Source organism: Plectropomus leopardus, chromosome 12 (genome assembly GCF_026936395.1).
Source record: "Plectropomus leopardus strain MGB_pleo_1.0 chromosome 12, ASM2693639v1, whole genome shotgun sequence".
NCBI lineage: Eukaryota > Metazoa > Chordata > Actinopteri > Perciformes > Serranidae > Plectropomus > Plectropomus leopardus.
Window position 1 is genome coordinate 20,577,296 of NC_142187.1, and position 19,227 is coordinate 20,596,522.

The 19,227-nt window shown below is 39.1% G+C and overlaps 3 protein-coding genes across 4 annotated transcripts; 2 read left to right on the forward strand and 1 right to left on the reverse strand.

The window, feature by feature from the left end:
- The first annotated feature begins 780 nt into the window (after window positions 1-780).
- On the forward strand, window positions 781-6,894 carry parla (presenilin associated, rhomboid-like a). Its single transcript, XM_042498358.2, has 10 exons — window positions 781-949; window positions 2,765-2,948; window positions 3,038-3,142; window positions 3,261-3,393; window positions 3,524-3,619; window positions 3,776-3,925; window positions 4,879-4,949; window positions 5,045-5,146; window positions 5,484-5,581; window positions 6,257-6,894. The coding sequence occupies exons 1-10, from the start codon at window positions 870-872 to the stop codon at window positions 6,408-6,410; spliced, it is 1,173 nt and encodes a 390-aa protein (XP_042354292.1). The 5' UTR covers window positions 781-869; the 3' UTR covers window positions 6,411-6,894.
- An 898-nt stretch (window positions 6,895-7,792) lies between these two features.
- extl2 (exostosin-like glycosyltransferase 2) lies at window positions 7,793-12,107 on the reverse strand. Of its 2 annotated transcripts, XR_015778148.1 has the most exons (6): window positions 11,960-12,107; window positions 10,218-10,666; window positions 10,056-10,126; window positions 9,091-9,206; window positions 8,512-8,964; window positions 7,793-8,291 (listed from the first exon to the last, which is right to left on the reverse strand). XR_015778148.1 is itself a non-coding variant. In XM_042498360.2 (5 exons), exons 1-5 carry the CDS (start codon window positions 11,962-11,964, stop codon window positions 8,565-8,567), a joined length of 1,041 nt encoding a protein of 346 aa, XP_042354294.2. In that variant the 5' UTR covers window positions 11,965-12,107; the 3' UTR covers window positions 7,793-8,564. The 2 variants fall into 2 exon arrangements, 1 of the variants encoding a protein (XP_042354294.2); XM_042498360.2 differs by having other exon boundaries at window positions 7,793-8,964.
- A 192-nt stretch (window positions 12,108-12,299) lies between these two features.
- Window positions 12,300-18,200, forward strand: LOC121951876 (uncharacterized). The gene is made up of 8 exons (XM_042498362.2): window positions 12,300-12,418; window positions 12,502-12,620; window positions 13,108-13,356; window positions 13,763-13,864; window positions 14,346-14,437; window positions 14,851-15,033; window positions 15,117-15,176; window positions 17,628-18,200. Exons 2-8 carry the CDS (start codon window positions 12,542-12,544, stop codon window positions 17,721-17,723), a joined length of 861 nt encoding a protein of 286 aa, XP_042354296.2. The 5' UTR covers window positions 12,300-12,418; window positions 12,502-12,541; the 3' UTR covers window positions 17,724-18,200.
- Window positions 18,201-19,227: the final 1,027 nt, after the last annotated feature.

The following is a 19,227-nucleotide window of genomic DNA, read 5'->3' on the forward strand; positions in this document are numbered from 1 at the left end:
TGTGTTTTCTGAAACAGGTTGATACATCATATCTTACAGACTGATCATTAGTTATGAATCTAAAATCTTATTCTGCAGGCTTTCAAATACATGTAGTGGAGTTAAAAGGTAAAATATTTCCACTGAAATGTAGCTGAGTGGGAGTATAAAATACCATAAAATTAAAAAGACAAGTAACTCAAAACTGTACTTTCCATCACTGTGTGTCACTGGTTAGACCTTGCCATCTGACAAATCTTTACTTTAGTGAGCCACTAGAGGGAAGTAAAGTGCTACCTATGGAAAAAAACAAAAAAACAAAAAGATGTTGTAGTTCCTGTACAACGCAGAGGCCTTCACACTCTACTGCTGCCAAGTGCTCTCAACTATTATTTCAGAATCTGCTGTATTGGCCCAGTGTATGTTCAAATACATGAATTTGACTGGTTGGTTTCCAGTAGCTCTCAGCAAACAGAAAGTGGACATTTTAACAATGTTAACTATGTGTACATATTTACAAATCGGGGAAATTTGCAAAAAATGTTAGGGTAATATTGTGTGGATTACGTTGGTTAGTAAATTATAGGTATTGTAGATCCAATGAGTGGGACACCCAATCCCGTTCTCCCCAAAATATACTGTATATACTTTTACATGTACCTGCAGCTGTAGCCTAAAACCTAGAGACACTTGTCAAAATACTATGTGCATGGGATTGCAGTTGCAGTAAACAAATAACGTAATACACTATATGTTTTTATTTACATCTAATATGATCAACCTCAGTAAGAGCTCTCTGGTGGTGTCAGAGGTCGGAGCTTTCAGAGGGGACCTTGAACGCGGCATCAGCTGTCTGTGGGAGGAGCTTCGGGCAGGAGGTCATCACAAACATGGCGTGGAGAGTCTGTGTGACTAACTGGGCCAAAACAGAGTTCATCAGATCCACAAACACCGTTTCACGAGGCTCCAGGTGAGCAGACACACCGCCGGTCAGGTCGCGGGGTTTGTCTAAACATAAAACGACATTGGCAGGACGTGTTTGTGTGTTTGTATGTCGACTCGCAGTGTGTGGTTACCTAAGCGTCATTGTGAGGAGATCCACGGGGCTGAAGATAGCGGAGTGTTTAATTTGTTTACAGTAAATAGCTAATAAAAGTCCAACACCGTTCGTGTTATCTGTCTTTCACGGGTGTTAATAAGCGGAGCTGCTCAAGCAGCATAATCAATGTCCCGCCTCTCTTACTGCCTAATGTTTACTCCAGTAGATCTATAGTCTGTTACACAAAAAGCTGTAGTTTTAACCAAAAGGAATAGTGTATGAGGGCAAGGTCACGAGGCCAAATTTTCCTGCATGCTATTCACATAAAATAGCAACAATACGGCATTTTGAACAGACGATGCCTGAATTAAAAGATGAAGAAAAAAACGGGTTTGATTAAAGTAACATTTTGCAATATAGGCTAATACCAATAGTAACTATTTTGATAGTGATTGGTCTTTTTTCTTTGCAAAAATGCAAAATATTAAGGGTGTGATGCTTGACTTCGTATTATGTGATAGTAGGGGAGACCAGGGACAAGTGCAACACTTGTTGCTATATTTCCTTTAAATAAAAAAAAATTCAGAAAAAAATGCTGGTGTTGTGTCTGACTGGAAGAGCCAGTTTGCGATATTTTAAACTTCAGTTTGTTAACTACTGAAACAATGTATATAAATGGTTTTATGAAATATTAATTGGATGCAAAGTAAATTTAAATACAGTCACTCCAATGTCAAAACCACCCCAGTGTGCAGGGAGTTGTAACATTACTCAAATAAACATAATTAATTTATCAATCACTCAAAATAAACCTCCCTTGATTTGAAGGAGCTTTCCAATCACACGCAATTGAGTCCTCCATTGTCTGCTCCCTGCTGTTTTTTGTTTTCCATTTTTGTAGCTCTCTTTGCTGTGTCCCCTCTTATCTATCCAATATTTACATTAAACTGATTATCATTAACTTGGCATGTGATCTAGTTTATTTGGACCTTTTAGGTTTTTAGATAATGATAAAAGTACTTGGTTTAGGGACGGTTGTAAAAAGGTATTTAGACCGTCACAGTATCATAAGCCACATTTTTACCTCATGTCAAATAGCCTGACTGCTAGTTTGACATGTTATTTTTAGCTTGACAGCACTGATTCCAAGAGTAATTGTATGGATTTCTACATATTTGATCTCAGGACAGTATCTTAAAATACATCTGATACAAAAGTTAAATTTTTACTTAAAAAGAATACAAAAAAATAAAATCTTTAACTGCTAACTTTCTCTTAGAGTTTCAAATTTGGCTCTTTGTTTTTGTAAGCAAGAAGACAATCTAACTGAGCTTGTGTAGAGAGTAAACAATCGCTTGTTTCTGATTGGAGGTATTAAAGGTGTAACCGTCCCATGTTACATCTGTCCCTGGTCTCCCACTAAACATGTTTGAGTTTTAGACTATATGTCAAACAGTGCAAGGAATTTGTAGACATCACTATGTGCTGTGGAAATTGTTGCGTTTTTTTTTTTTTCACATTTTTTGACCTTTTAAATACTAAACAAAAAAATCAAATAATGAAAATAATTAGTAGTTTTAGTCCTACAAAGAGTTGACTCAACACCTCAAGAAAATATGAACATTACAAGCTTTTTCACTGCAGGACTGTTATATTGCTTTGTCTTATGTCATACCATTGTTCATGTAAGTCTTTAAGCTATCTCTAAATTAGGTTTTAATATTGTGTCTACTCATTTTTTGGCAGACTAAACCCCCACAGCCAACAGAGGTGTGGTTTCCGCCGGGAAGCCAAAAGGTCGGACACAAAAAAAGAAAATGTTGCTCAAGAAACAAAAGCTTCGCCCTCTGAGGCTGGGACACCAGGTCCCCCACCTCCTCGCAAAGCCCCCAGGCCGACACTCTTCAAACCGCTGATGTTCACAGTGGGGGTAGGTCATCCTATTTATGTACTAGAATGAGAACGATGCATGGGGTTTGGGGTCATGATGGAGATTTTTGTTTTCTGACTCCATGTCAGTTTACAGGCTGCTCCTTTGGTGCGGCAGCCATTCTGCAGTACGAGACCCTGAAGTTAAGAGTCCAGACCACAAAAGATGAAGAGGAGTCAGAAAATCTCATACAGGTGAGGATTTAATGTTGCACACTGCTGGTTCTCTCCCTCACTGCTGTGAATATACATATAACCAATGTCACTAATAGGCTGCCCTCAGTGATTTAGTGAGCCATTCATTTATTACCAGGGGTCCAAAGACATGGCGTACTGGCATAACTGGTGGAGCCAGCTGTCAGGCTTCCAGCGACAGCTCATCCTCCTCATGTCCATGGCGGATGACTTCTGGAGCAGCCTCACAGAGGGACAGAGGACTGTCACCGGTAATTATTTTGCTCTTTTTTCTCTGTGTTTCTTCAAATTGAATGCGCAGCTTTTACATCTTTACACATGTTAAATATCCCACATTTTTCATCATCAGGAGTTTTTCTTTTTACTTTATCGTCTATCTAGGTATCATCGCAGTAAATGCTGTGGTCCTGTGTTGCTGGCGGATCCCTTCAATGCAAAGAAGCATGATTAAATACTTCACATCCAACCCGGCCTCCAGTGAGTACACAGTGTTCTTTAAATGAATAATACATAACAAGTGCTTAAACAAGGACAATATGGGCAATGATTTTTTTTTTTTTTTGCATATGTGAAATTTGCAGCTGGATCTACTTGCCATGATTTGTGTCTGTCCATTTTTCTGTCCCCCTCCAGAGACACGGTGCCTTCCCATGATCCTGTCCTCCTTCAGCCACTATTCCATTATCCACATGGTGGCCAACATGTATGTCCTGTGGACATTTTCATCAGGAATCGTCTCTCTCTTAGGGAAGGAGCAATTTCTTGCAGTCTACCTGTCTGCTGGTGAGTCAGATAAAGAATAGGACTGGGGTCTGATTACATTTGATTGATTATAATCCAGTATTAAAAAGGCATTGAACTATCAAACCCAAATCATTTTTTAATTTCTTATGGACTCTTTTTAAGGTCAGCTTTCCATTAATACATTTACATGTATAAGGCCTGTGTTTTAGAGTATAAGGGTGGCTGGGGTTTGACTTCTTTTATTTTCTCCATGTCATGGTCATCCTCAGAGCTACTGGTTATTTTTCGTGTGCCTCCCTGAGTGACTGAGGAAAAATGCTTGATAATCCCTCTACCATGAATAACTCTATTTCTCAGTTTTTGTCTATGTTGAATAGTCAGATTTTTGAGATTTTTAAAGAAAACATGTCTTTCAAACCCCACTTGTGGGTTTCGGGTTTCTGAAGGTATTTATAATAAAGACAAAATACGACCATATAAAGCTGAATGTCCCTCCCCTAAGCCAAATCAAAAACACAGAACTCCCTCCCCAGTGCTAAAAAAAATATTTTCAGTGCCTTCCCTGTTTTGCACCACCTCTTCAGAAATAACAAACATTCCGTAAATTACTCCATTTTTTTGCCCGTATTCTGAAAAATACTAAGTTATTTGCATGGCCAGTGGAGATTAATATTCCACTAATAGTCCCGTTTACATGCAGCAGAGTAACGTACCGTAACATGTGGTTTTACACACAAGAATATGGAGAAGTGGGACAGTTAATCCAAAAGACATAGTAATAATGCAGTCTTATAATGTTTAAAAGGACGTGTGTTTCACCTTATGAGCAGAAATCTGGGCTTTTCTTTTTGGCATGCATCTCTACCCCACAGCCATGCAAATAATGCATATGGTCAATATAAATGACTGAAATTAATGTAAGAAAGGAACTGATTAAGTTTTTTGGGGGGGAAGAAAGAGTGATATCTCTCAATCCTAATGTGTGTTTTCAGGTGTGATTTCCACTATGGTCAGCTACATGTGTAAAACTGCCACTGGACGCCTCCATCCCTCATTAGGAGCGGTAAGATATTCCTAAAATGTTTTTACAGTTTAACAAAAACAAAACAAAACACAGAGGTGCTAATGTTTTGACCTCGTCTTTTATTTGATCCATAGTCAGGTGCCGTCATGGCGGTACTGGCTGCAGTCTGTGCAAAGGTGCCCGAGGCCAAGCTAGGCATTATCTTCCTCCCTATGATCACTTTCACAGCAGGAAGTGTAAGTGATGCACAGTGTGCGTCTGTGTGTGTGTGTGTGGGTTTGCGTGCACTCCCTGCTTTGAACAAAGTTGTCTTGTTATGTAGATACACACCTCTTCAGTATGAATACAATAGTTTAGTAGTACTTAGATGTAATAGGGCGTTGACATTCCCATGTTGTGTTTTCGCTGCAGGAAAGAGAGTTAAATCTGTGCATGAGCAAACGGAAAATGTCCAGTGTGTGTGAGTGAATGCGTAAGTATGCATGTCTGTATGCATGGCAACGAGAAAGTTGTAGTTGGTGTAATGCGTACATTATGTGTAACGTCACATTCCTGTCATTGGACTACCTTTAGGCTTTGAAAGCACTCGTTGCCATAGACACAGCAGGGCTCATACTGGGATGGCGTCTGTTTGACCACGCGGCTCACCTTGGAGGAGCTCTCTTTGGAGTGTGAGTGGCCAATGTTTGTTTTCACTGGAAATAATAATGAAGTGTATTTATGGCTTGTATTGACAACAGAGATGCAAAAACTACAGATAATGTATAAATGATGAGCCAAAGCCAATAATATAGTGTTTAATATGTGTTTTGTATTTTCAAAGAATGTTTCAGCTGTGTATTGGCAAGCATCTGGCGTTATGATAAAAATCACGATGCAGGTTTTTTTAAATCTAATTTTAGTAAATCTGTCACAATATAAAGGACACACCACCATATGCATAAAAAAGTTAACTTTTTTCATGCAATTAGAACAGTGGGATCTGCATTTATACTTTTTGCAATCACTAAAATGCAACATCTTAGCAATGTTTTTATTCAGTGTGCGCAATAATTACAGCAGTGCTTTTTACAAGTGATACAGTAACACAAAGTCTACTTACTGGCTTTTTCAGGACCTTTCATTGTCACTGTCTTTGTCAGCAGATGTACAGTTTGCTAAAATGTCATTATAATACATTGTTGCTCAGTTATCGGCACTGTATTTTAATATTGGATGATTTTACACTTAATCATTTGAAATCTAAGTCTTTTTAAGGAATGTTATTGTGTATTATTATGTGGTTTGTTATCGTCCTGTCCTGCAGTTGGTACATTTTAACTGTCTCCATGTATCCTGTCCGACAGATGGTATGTGGCATACGGTCACAAACTGATTTGGAGGAAGAGGGAGCCTCTTGTGAAGATGTGGCACAACATGCGTTCTCCAGGTACCGGTGGACCCAGGCCAGGAGGCGGGCCCGGGGTCAGCGGTGGTGATGGTGGATCTGGACCACACTGAGACTCTGCAAGGTCTTTCAGTCCACATTTACTACAGAATATGCAAGGACACTTTTATTCACCAAGAGGGAGTCCATGTGTTACTGTCTATTAATGAATATAGTTTTTCATTCACAGTTAGTAATGAGCGTAAGCTGATTTAATGGTATGCAGAGACTTGAATTTTGAAAAACAGGTCAGACCTCACAGCTAGTGTTGCGATCCAGATGTTCCCTGTTGAGTGTTAAAATCTGCCGCCCTGCAAGTAACTCCTTCAAGATACAAAAATCAAAAAACCATCACTCTTCTACCTCTTTTTGAACAGAAGATTTTTAACCTGCAGCCTTCATGTTGGCTTTTTTCATTAATAGCAGCTGTGTAAGACTGGACGAAAAAACTTAAGCGCTGATACAGTTCAGTGATTGAATATATCCCTGAATTTATTATTATAGGCAGTCCTGTGGGCTGGTCTTGTGTTGTTAATAAAACTTGAGTTTTAACAATCAGAGTTAACTATGTATTTATATTTTAATTTTGATATTTGATTTTGGGGGGATAAGTCTGGATTGAAACAATAATTTAGCTGATAAGTTTTTGGCTTTTTCACCACCATCTGTTCACCTGTGTCTAGACTTAACACTTATTAAGGGATACTTTGCAGATTTTGAATCTGTTTTGTATCATAATGTGGGTAGTATGTGTAAATTAAATGTTAAACTTCCCTTCATCTTGCTAGTGACCAGATCTCCCTGCTCATTTGCAAGCCAGACATGTTATCCAGCAAATGTTTGCTGGCTCTTGGACTGCTGCTCAAACTACAGATTTTACATCCTTATTTTTGTAAACCTGTCACAACCAGGCCTCCGGGAAGTGCACTGGGCTTTGAGGCCAAATTTTGTAGTTTCCAAACAGTGGAATTACATCTGTTTTGTGATTCCCTGTGGCCCAAAAACACTTTCCTATTGACTTACATGGTGAATAAGATCTGATAATCAGTGGATAATTTTTCATGACTCGGTTTACTATCAGAATTTGATTGATTCGGTCCAATTGAATCATTTTATCCCCAGTCAACTTGGGAGAATGCAAAGCCAGGGTCTCAGCTGGTGGAAGTCTTCAATGCGCCTGTTCTACGGGCTACACGTTGCAGAAGCAGTGCCGATCAACTGGGTAACTTTTTTTCGGTTGAGCCAAAACCAACTAACATTATGTCACCCACCAGTTATAGGTTGGGTTTTTTTCACCCTTTTTTTTTTTTTTTTTACCTCAGCAAAAGCAAAACGTATTTTCTCCTTTCTACTGTGTAGACATTAGTTTCATGGAACAACCATCCTTCCATCAGTAAAATAGGTCATTAATTGTTATCATCATTTTAAATTTATCCACAGATTCTGTTCAGAGAAAAAAAACAGTTTTGGCTTTATTTTACTGAATCACATGACACATTTTTACAAGCTTGACACATGCGCACACATGTTAAAAAAAGATTGTCCACACATGCATAGCATTGTACACAAATATTATGTTATAATGCACAGAATACCTGCAATAATTCAACTTTTTCGCACTTTGGTGGGGACTTTTTTTGGCCAACTTCTAACATGTATTTTAAATAAGTACTTACTGTCAACAAGCTCACCAGAAAAAAGACACATTCCATACACAACAATACAAAGAGTAATACCAAAATTTGACAAAGACAGTGTCATAGTTACAAACAAGGCAAAATGTCAAAACTCATTTGACACCTGCTGGCTACAAAGCAGCTATACTAAAATCCACTGAGAGAGTTGCTCATACTGAAGAAAGGCAGCTTTGGTAACAATATACAGATTACCTCATCAATATGGACGTTTCCTTCTTCAGACTGGTCCATTCTGATTGTCCAAAATCCATGAAAGTCCTACAGATGTAATGGTGAAACTGCTAAGTGTCATAAAAAAAGCAAAAAAAGCAAAACACTGGGCAGAAGCACTAAGCAAAATATTCTTATAAAAACCTTTTATACTGTATTCACCCTCTGCTGAAACATGGCTGTTTTTTGAATAATGTAATCAAGCTTCAGTGTAAAACTTATCCTGAGCCTAAACATGTGATGTGTTATTAATCAAAAACAGACTAACCAGACTGTTACTTGAGTCTTTCAATCGAAAACAATCAGCGACGTGGCAGCTCCTCAGCCTTTACTCTTGTGGTTGGCGTAGCTGGGGAAGCCAAACTGGGAGACCATCAGGTTGGAGAAGCAGAGTGGCATGGAGCCATAGATCTGTGTCAGCTGGTTCAGACAGTAGGATCTCTGGAGAAGGTGCTCAGGACGATGCCACATGCCCTGGTACCCACTGCTGGCATCCTTTTCCAGGTTGCGAAGATCCACAGGTTTGACGAAGACCCCAGAGGGTTTGTTAATGCTGCCTGTAGAGTGTTTCCTCAGATACAGCGCTACTGCAAAGTTCATGGCAATGTCGTCACAGTTCTGTGTTTCATCCACCAGCGCGTGCACTGCTTGTGGTTGGTCCTGAAAGAGCTGCAGGTAGCGGCGGTGGAAGAAGGCAGCACCAACTAACACCATGGAGTATCTGCAGGGAGAGGATCAAGATAAAGGAAAATGGCATTCCTCGTCAAAGTAAGATCAAACCAAACACGCGACTTTTATGATGCATTTTATGTGGAGCTTGACAAAATGACACAAAAGCACATCTTACTTGTCACCTCCAGCTGTTTCTGGGTCCTGCAGTTCAAAGCTGCCATAACTGTACACTCCTCCTGATGTTGAGACATGTTTCCGTGGAACAAACCCGACAATCTGATCTGGAAATTGCTACAAAACCAAAGACAAAACAATTTATACTGGACCTGCTTATGATGAAAAACAGCAATGCACACAAATCAAAAATTCTCAAGCAATGTATAGAGGTGCACAGTTGTGGCGAGAATCCAGAATTATTATTTAATATGGGCAACAATGAAACAAACTGATGCATTTCCTTAAAGGGCCAACATCAGTGTGATAAAACAAGCAGGAATGGCAAATTATAAACATTTTTTTTTATATAATTTGCCATTCCTGCTTATTTTATCACACTGATGATGGCTCTTTAGCATAAACACGTATATTTCTTTCTTTTTTTGCCCATATTAAGTGAAATAAATTTTGTGTGTGTACACATGCTCTGCTTGTTTTTTCCCTGCTTATGTCCATCACATTGTGTACGGTGAAGGGCTGCAGAATTAATTGAAATATTATCAAAACTGCAACAGGGCCCAGTGCAATATCTAAATCACAGGAGCTGCAATTTTTCGATCAAGGTAAAATGTGTCACAACATACTATTATAAATGAAGCATTGTGGTACTGCACACACGCCAGGCCTACAAATCATATTCCAGATGTAAGGAACTTGCAAGTTTGGCACAGACCCCAGCAATGGTCATGTTTTCATCATTTCTTTTATCAATAAAAATGAAATGCATACATGACCATTCCCACTAAAATTGCTATTTCAATATCTGTCAAATAACTGCAATGTGATTTTTTTTCTTGCATATCGTGCAGCCCCTGTAAGATGCTATACCATATGATGCTGATGTTTTTTTTATTTACATAATCAATTATCAAGTTAAACACAAATCTAATTTAGATTTTAGACATCATCCATGAAGCTTATTACCTTCCAGACAGAGAAAGCAAAACTGATGTCAGGAACGCTGACTAGGGTGTCGTCATCCAGCATCAGCACAGCTAAAGATCAAAGCAAAAATCAAATACATGTTTTTTTTTTAAACAGATGAAACATATCAGTTTATATCCATGTTTAACAGCTGATACTGACCATCAGTATCAATCTCAGGAAATGCCTGTAGTCTGTTGCGCATTAGATTGCTTGTCTGCTCCTTGAAGACCACAGGCACCGGATGAGGCCCCAAAGAGTTCCATAACTTTAGGGGCGTCTGCTCCCCAATATTGTTCCAGACTATAATAATCTGCTGAAGATGAGGCACTGCCTGGTAATGGTTTAGAAGTTTGAGCAAAATGTCTGTGCGGTTGTAAGTTTGGATGATGACGGTGAACCTCTGCTCCTCCTCTGTGCTGTCACCATGGCGACCCTGTGCAGGATTCTCCTTCTGTGATGTTGCCCTGCGTAGCACCCCCAGGACACCCACGCCTCCTTGGTCCTCAGCAGGGGGCAGCAGAGCGGTCAGAGCTGCACCAACCAGGAGAAGCAGCAGGATTGGCCAAACCAGGTAAGATCGCCTGAGCCCCATGCCGCATCGAGGGACCCTGCATCATAAGGGGCACACATAAAGGCAGGACATCCTCTTACAAAGTACTCCAGGTGTTGCTTTTCAACTCAACTTCAATTTTTGAACTTTTGAACATCAAAGGTTAAGTTTTCAAAATCTAATGATGGCTGCTTTGCTAGGTTCGAGGCTGTACGTTATTTATTAGAGTATTATTGGGTGTGATTTTTTTTTTCTTTTTTAAATAACTCATGACCCTCCCAGGAGCTACAAATATTTTTCCTCGAGCCTCCCTGAGTGACTGGAGGAGAATGCATGACCATAAATAACCATGTTTCACAATTTTTGGCTATGACAAATTGTTTGATTTTGGAGATTTTAATAAAAAGCATGCCTTCCATACCCACATGCAGGGTTTTAAATTAAAAACGACCATTTAAAGTTGAATGTTCCTCCCATAACCAAAATCAAAACACACACACTCCATCCCTTGTTGTTAAAAAAATTATGCGAAGTTGTTCCCACATTTTGCACCACCCCCTCTCATCTCATAAGTAAGGAACATCCCCTTTAAAAATGATCAGTTTGTTTTGGCAATAAAGCTCACTCACGTGATGTGTGATAACAGTTTATTGACGATTGGTTAATTGATCGTTGAGAATTTAGTCGAAAAAGTGAAACTTAATCAATATGCTATGCCATGCTGTCTTAGTATATGCAACATGCTGCTGTGAGCTTTGATTGAGGACAAGGCATTTGGTATTGTTTGAAATTGGCACATGTTGTTGTTTTTTTCAAACAATGATTATTAGATATTTACCAATAATCGTTTAGGGAAAGTGCTTACGATTTGTAATCCTAGTGGTAATTTTAAAAATGGTATTTATGGTGGGAAAGGTCATGCTCTTTCTCAGCATCACTGAGGCAGACTCAAGGAAAAATATTTGTGGTTGCATTGAGGGTCAAGATAAATAACGATTGCATGTCCATGTGAAATAGCCTCGTGTTGATAAACAGTCGTGCCAGTAAAAAAAATAACTGTTGGTTAAAGGAGATCAGTACCAGATTTTTCTTTAATTGAGTACCATAATAGTTTTCCTGATGGAGTCCTGCACATCCTGAATTTGTTGTGTGAGCAAAATCAATGTTAGCTTAACACAAAAACTGCATTTAAACACTGATTTATGTTCAACATACAGCAATCTTTGACTAGTATGGTCTCTGTATGTAGCCATACCTTAAGTTTACACAAAACGCCACATAATACACATAATCATTTGCAATAAACACAGTAGAAAATATGTTTAATTCATTTCCATTACTCAAAACTGACCTCATTTTGATGGCACTTAACGCTGTCCGTTTGCGTTACATGATCGCCATGTTGGCTAACTATGACCAAAGAGTCTGAAAGAAAAGAGTGCTGACACGCTAACATTAGCCGCAACGGAGTATAACCGCAGGTCTCAGCTCTAAAACAAACGTTTGGAAAACCTGCAACACGCCAAAGACTTAACAGTCTTAACAATTTTAGTCTGTATGCTTAAATTATCAGTGTCAGTTTTCACTCACTTTAGCATAATTCTTACACTTTGAAAACCGACGCCATTTTTGTTGGGCTAACTGATTTTCTTGTGTGAGGCACATCTTCACCCACTCCAGAGATGCTAATTCTTACAGGGGTCAAAACTTCCACAACTTTATGAAGCTGGAGTCCTGCGCATTTATACTGCTTATAACACACCTCGAGTACATCCCGTCCGTGGTGCAATACTTGAAGCGTTTCTACCAAGTGCGTATTATTAACAATGAGTACTTTGTAACGTTGTGAGTTCTCGTAAAGTAGGTCTACAACAGATTTGCATTACCCTCCAGGACACATATTTATATAATACCACAGTGTGCAGAGAGGAAAATGCCTTTTGCACCAGCGAAGCTGAGTTGTCCCACAGTCCCTCTTTCCAACGGTCTGCAGATTCCGATATTTGGTTTAGGTACGTTTTACTTTGGTTTATACGTGACGTTTCTCGTGAGACCAGTGCAGGTACATAACACATTAATGCACACACATTAACTGGTGTTTGCTATTATTTTTAGCCTACGTTGCTATGCTTGATATATTTATTTTCCACATCAAAATAGCCTATTTATAAAATAAGCCATTTATGGGGAGATACCCTATATGGCAAGGATGTTTATATCCATATGTCCATTTCTATCTCACACACACATTCACATTGTCTTTTTTTTTCTCTTGATTTCAAATTTTGCTTGTGTTTTAACAAAACAATGTTAAATCAGCTGTGCCAGTTACAAGCTCATTCCTCACTTTCACTCACTGAATAATCAAATTTTAGACACATATTTCTGTATATTTTTTCCTTTTTTGACAGTACTCTGGATATGTAAAAAAAATAATAATAATTGCATTGATCTGAACTGACGTTGCATTTTACTGTCTATATTGTCCTTCTACACCAGGAACATCACATCATGGCGGATACTCTCATGATGCAGTTATGTATGCACTCACAGAGTGTGGCGTGCGCCACATTGACACAGCCAAGCGCTATGACTGTGAGGAGAAGCTGGGTTACTCTATCAAAAAAAGTGGGATACCACGAAGTAATCTGTGGGTCACCAATAAACTGTGGCCAGATGACTATGGATACAAAACTGCAAAGAAGGCCTGCTTTGACTCCTGCTCACGGATGGAGCTGGAATATTTTGGTAGGGTTTGTGATTGATAAAGAAACAAAAAGATTAAACAGATTTCTGTGTTATAGCATAACCACCCATGTTCTTTTTAAATCTTAGATGGGGCATATATCCACTTTCTCTCATAATGATTGTTGTTTGCTTCTATTTTACCATGGTGTTCTGCATTCCCCAACACTGTATGCAGTTTGAAGTCTTGTTGTATTGATTCATCACCTGTAGCAGCAGGACCTACTTTCAGGGTGCATGGAAAAGGGAGATACATCAAAGGCGTAAAAACCCCAGCAATACTTGTTGTATTTAATGCAACTTATTGCAAGACCAACATGCATCATCTTTTGGCCTTTATTACCCTGATCAAGGGCACACGCCAAGACATGTTGGTTGCCATAAATTCATCACCTGCCCACTTTTACAGATCTGTACCTGATGCACTGGCCAGGGTCATCACGACCTGGGTACTCCAACAGGGAGATGAGAGCTGAGACCTGGAGGGCTTTGGAGGAACTGTATAAAGAAGGTAAAGAACACAGAAGATCATGTTGGAAAACAGATGAAAAGTAGATTAAAATTTATTTGCTCCAGAGGGATATTTGTTTTCACAGCTAGTCCAACATAGCAGTAGAGCAACATACAATGGTGGATGAAGTACCTGCAAGCCAATCTTTTCCCAAATTACTTTGGGAGAGGTTAAAGTCACCAGTTAAAATATAACTTGAGTAAAAATCTAAAGATTTTTACTGTACTTATGTATCAAAAGTAATTGTATGATATTTCATGCACTTACGTATTAAAAGTAAAAGAACAAGTAAATGCTGTTCTTAAAAAGTAAGTGGTCAGAATTCTGAGCACTATGATTATTATTTTTTCGTAACATACACCACTTTAAAAATTGAGCGCACTTTACACATTACGATACATTACATTTTTCAGTATTCATTTCAGTAATGTCATTGGGTGGATATTTAATTGAGCCTGACAATCACTGTTTGTCACTATAGGTGTGTGCTCTGCGATTGGAGTGAGCAATTTTCTGGTTCACCACCTGGAAGAGTTAAAGGAAGACTGTAGTGTTGTGCCACATGTTAACCAGGTAAGTGTTTTTTATACCACCATGCCGGCTATAGCAATGGTCAGAGGCATTACATTTTTGGGGTTGTCCCTCTGTCTGTCCCATATTCATATATGCAATATCTCTAGAATGGCTTGAGGGAATTTCTTTAAATTGGACACTAACGTCTACTTTACCCCAATGAATTTCATACAGTACCCAAATCTTTATAGTGAAATGTACACATTAAAAACAAGTGATTCAGTAATAGAAATGTCTTCAAATACACAATCAGTGTTGAGTTATAGAGTTAGTGTACTTCTTTCTGAGAAGCTTTAAATCATGAGTCTTTGGTGTGCCTTTTTATCAGTGTTGGAGTGCACAAATGTCAAACTGAAGTGCCTACATACAGTAACTTGCTTATAGTAGATCTTCAAAATGATATGACCCTCTAGGTGGAGTACCATCCTTTCCAGCAGCCCAATCAGCTGATAGAGTACTGTCGTCAGGAGGGAATTGTGTTTGAAGGATACTGTCCCCTGGCCAAGGGTCAAGCCCTCAACAACCCAACCATTCTCCAGATAGCAGAAAAATACGGACGCACACCTGCTCAGATCTGCATCCGCTGGAGCATTCAGGTTTCCACATTTTTCTGATATTGTTGAATTGGCCTAGCATTTTTTTTCGCCCACCATGCGGTTGTTTCTCTGCTTTTCCTTAGAATGGAGTTGTCACAATACCAAAATCCACCAAAATGAAGAGGATTCAAGAAAATGTTCAAGTGAGTCAAAAATGCACTGCACTGTGTTTTGCTTGATTGTAAAATTGTTTTATAATAAATTAAGAAAGATACCTTTTATTGTAATGGGCCAATTAAAGCAGGCAGGACCACAGTTCTTAAACACATCTTCCAATGCACCTGAACACATCATCAGTGATGTAACCTGGGGTCATTGGGTGTTTCGGGTCTTCCAATATCAGATACGCTCGCCCAGGTGACCCCTGCTATGATTGATCAGACCGCGGCTTGTGTTTAGGTGGCATTTACAGTTCCCATGCATCTCCTCTCCAGATCCAGAGCCATCTCGAGGCTTTCTCAGCTGCTTCGGTGGTGTTCTTGATAGCTCTGCTTCTTGTTACTCCTTTGATGCCCAGTGAACTAAGGGCTTTGTGGAGCGAATGCCCCGCAAATCCTCTGCAGCCTACTTCAATGGGCATGCATCACGCCTTCCAGCCCTATGTCCGACAGTTGATGACCAGGTGTTCGTATTTGGTTCTCTTTTTTTTATACGCCTTCTCCAGGTGGTCCTCCCATGGCACTGTCAGCTCCGTGATGATAACATTCTCAGAGTTTTCTGAGACCAGGAGGATATCTGACCTCAGAGTGTTGCCAACAGTGTGCTGGGGGAGTCTCAGTTGTTTCTGGAGGTTCACCGAGAACTTCCAGGCCTGGGCGTTAGCCAGGATCCCTGCTGCCACCTTCTTCTGTCTTTCCCGTGGCTGCTCCCCTGTTTTAACAAAAGCGATTGTGTGGGTGGCATTGCAGCCATCGCTTGGCTGCAGCTGCTGATTCCCTTGCTGATGGCTTCTGCAGTCAGTTTCAGTACCTGATTATGGTGCCAGGTGTATCGTCTGCTTTTAGGAAAGAGCTCAGAATGTGCTCCAATGTTCCTCTTGTCGAGCACAGTGGGCAGTTCGGGGTCTCCACTTTTACCCAGGTGAAGAGGTTTGCTGGGCTAGGCAGGACATTGTACACTGCTCGAATCAGGAAGGTGATGCAGTGTGGCTCAGCTTGCCAAAGATCTGTCCAAGTGACTTTGCGGCCCATGACTTACTCCCACCTATTCCAGGCCCCCTGCTGCCTCAAACCAGTTGCTCTGCTTGACCAACCTTCCTCCACAGCTGCCCTCACCTCCTCTTGGATCTGCCTCCGCTTCTCCTTCCCCTTGCACTCCTTGTGCCGAGGTGTTAGGAACATTCCCAGACCTGCTCTACCATGCGCCACCACACCCACTAGATCTCTGTGGCGCAGTCGTGACTCTGCCTCCAGCACAGCATCCTGGGCACTCTGCTTCCTCCCAGTTCTCACTGCCACTCCTGCCTGGGCAACCTTTGGGTCACTTGAGTCTCTGTATGTCAGCACCTCTTCTGTCCATGTAACCCTGAACTCCTCTTCCAGAGACTTCAGGGGCAACTGGAGCTTTGTGTTAATATAGCATAAATATACACAAATAAAAGAAGAAAAGAAACACAGCACAATATATAGATATCATCCCCCATAAACACAAAAATGATCCGGCAAAAAAAGACACTTCCATAAACAAAAGAAAAAAAATGAAAGCACAAACACAGACCCTTGTGTACAACACAGAGTACATAAATACAAATCAAAATCTACTCTGTATGAATCTGTGCCAATCACCATTTGATCCAGTTCACAGAGAAATAGTCAGCAATCCAGATAAAAAAAAAACAGTTAGAGGAATACATCATTTGCTTTTTTCCTCCTATTTCACACCCTGAAAAGATACTCTGAGAATCTAAAAACTTAATTAAAAAGGTATTAAATTAAAGCACCACCTTCTATAACTAACAAATTGAAATCAGGAATTTGAGCGTTTTTAAAACAATATTTGTCATAAATCATGATATAAAAGAGAGTACACACAATTAATTTCATTTTCCCCTTCATTTAGCCCACAATTATCACAAGTTCTTTCATCTTCAGTGCACCCCTGTATCCTCTGACTTTTATGCAAGTTGTACTGTCTTAAATAAATAATATTTTTTTAATTTTGGATTTTGTCATATTTCCTCTGCCCATGATTATGTACATTTAGCCCAGACTTGGTATTTAGACATATCAGAGGAGTAAACTTCAACTTGTCACACACCTGGCTCAAGTGAGGTGTGTAAGAGCTTACTGTTGAGGGAGATTTCCACAGATGAGATTGCTTTATTGATTGCTTTAAGTTCCCATGTTTGTTATTATACAGACAACACAACCACAAGTTTGAAACAAATATAAGTGAGTGATTAGATTGGAAAAGTGTCATATACTGTAAGCTGTATATCAGTGAGGGTGAAAAGTTCAATGCTATGATTTGCCTTTGTATGAAAGTATATAGGTCGATTAAAACTCGTTTTGTGAGAACCAGACTCTAATTTTCAAAGCAACTCACTTTGTCATTTCACCTGTTACTCCTCTCTCCTCCTCTACACACATATGTAGGTGTTTGGGTTCCAGCTGGAGGACGTGGACATGGCCACTTTGGGAAGCTTGCATGATGGAAGACACGTGTCTTGGGATCCAACAAATGTGGAGTGAAAATATGTGAGAAAACTCAGAGTGTTTGTCCAGATCTAGTTTTGACATTACCTGTTGGCTGAAGAAGTAATCCTGTGATTGTTATAGGGTTTTAATCAGTACTTTGTTAATTAGCAGTGTGTCACACTTTGCTTGAGGGGAGACTCTGCTGTAATGTGAAGTTAATATATCTTAGCTACCTCATCTAGAGCAGATAAACAAATGGGCATGTGAATTGAGAAGGACCAAAAAGTTTTGAAGTGCTAAAGTCTACATAAATATCTAACTATGTTCTGTTAAATAATGAGATGAATAAATGTAACCATCAAAGGTAACAGAAAAGATGCAATGATTTTAGTAAAAAGAAAAAAATCAAATACTGAATATTTGCCTTTGCTTAAATAAAACTGTATCACAATGGTCCTTAAAAAAAGTTCTACCTCTTACCTTGCATTAGATGAAATTGCACCCATTTATTGAATTTAAATGGTTAATGTGATAGTATCTCTAGGGGTTTGGGGGGGGGTAGTCATGCCTGTATGGTAGGTTTAGGTTGTCCATAATATAAAAATAAATATAAGGCAGTAGAAAAGAGAAACATAGTATAGTATTACTAAAACACACAAAAAGCCATTGTATACTATGTCGACAAAACTATAATTGTCATCCAGGAAGTATAAAATGTTTTTTAAAAAAGTGTAGTATGATGAAAAAAGTCTAAGCATCAAATGTCAAAAAAGTAATGAGATAGTATATAGAAAGAAATTGATTAAAAAAAAAGTCAGAGTTCAGTATGAAGGAAAATAGTACAGTATATGTTAAAAAGGTAAAAAAAATATAGTATGATGAAACAACTGAAAAAAGTATTGTATTTCAAAAAATGAAAAATGAAAATGTCCTCTAAAATAGCACACTATAGCATGTCATCCAAAATAGCACAAAAAATTTGCCTTTTTGGGCAATAGTGTAGTATGGCATTTTCTGTTGTTTTTTCGACACACTATAATATGGTGTTTTTGGCTGTTTTTGAATACATTCTATGCATTCATGCATCCATTGCTGGCTGGTCTTCCAACAGTAATGTTTTGAGAAACTTTGCCACTCTATAATATAGCAATTTCAGTATTTTTTTTGTCAAGCTGATGTGTGATGATGTGTTTGGATGTTGACGTGGCTCGACATACTATACTATATAGATTTCAGCTATTTTTGGGACATGTCATATTTTGATATTTTTAGCCACACCAGAGCATTTTTGGTAGTTTTTTCAACAAACATTACTATGGCAATTTTGGCATTTGGCACTTTTCCACTTTGTATGCTTTGACGGATCTCTACAAGCAATAATGTCTTTTATGATGTTTTAAACTACTATTGCCTTTTTTGCCATTTTTTGCCATGCTAAATTCTGAGGTTTTTAGCCTTTATTTGCCTTTATTCCCACTTTGTGTACGATGGGGCATCTCAACAAGCTATTCTAGATCCCTTTCCATCATTTTTAGGAGTGGTCAAAATTTGACTTTTT

Bases quoted from the DNA above. Each gene is read 5' to 3' on its own strand.
- LOC121951876 (XM_042498362.2), top strand. From the start codon at position 12,542: ATGCCTTTTGCACCAGCGAAGCTGAGTTGTCCCACAGTCCCTCTTTCC. The intron at 14,438-14,850 runs GTAAGTGTTTTT...ATGACCCTCTAG, and splicing joins TTGTGCCACATGTTAACCAG to GTGGAGTACCATCCTTTCCA. The intron at 15,177-17,627 runs GTGAGTCAAAAA...ACACATATGTAG, and splicing joins GGATTCAAGAAAATGTTCAA to GTGTTTGGGTTCCAGCTGGA.
- extl2 (XM_042498360.2), bottom strand. The intron at 10,127-10,217 runs GTCAGTATCAGC...TTTGATCTTTAG, and splicing joins TCCTGAGATTGATACTGATG to CTGTGCTGATGCTGGATGAC. The intron at 8,965-9,090 runs GTAAGATGTGCT...CTCTCCCTGCAG, and splicing joins GAAACAGCTGGAGGTGACAA to ATACTCCATGGTGTTAGTTG.
- parla (XM_042498358.2), top strand. From the start codon at position 870: ATGGCGTGGAGAGTCTGTGTGACTAACTGGGCCAAAACAGAGTTCATC. The intron at 3,394-3,523 runs GTAATTATTTTG...TCGTCTATCTAG, and splicing joins GGGACAGAGGACTGTCACCG to GTATCATCGCAGTAAATGCT. The intron at 3,926-4,878 runs GTGAGTCAGATA...GTGTGTTTTCAG, and splicing joins TGCAGTCTACCTGTCTGCTG to GTGTGATTTCCACTATGGTC.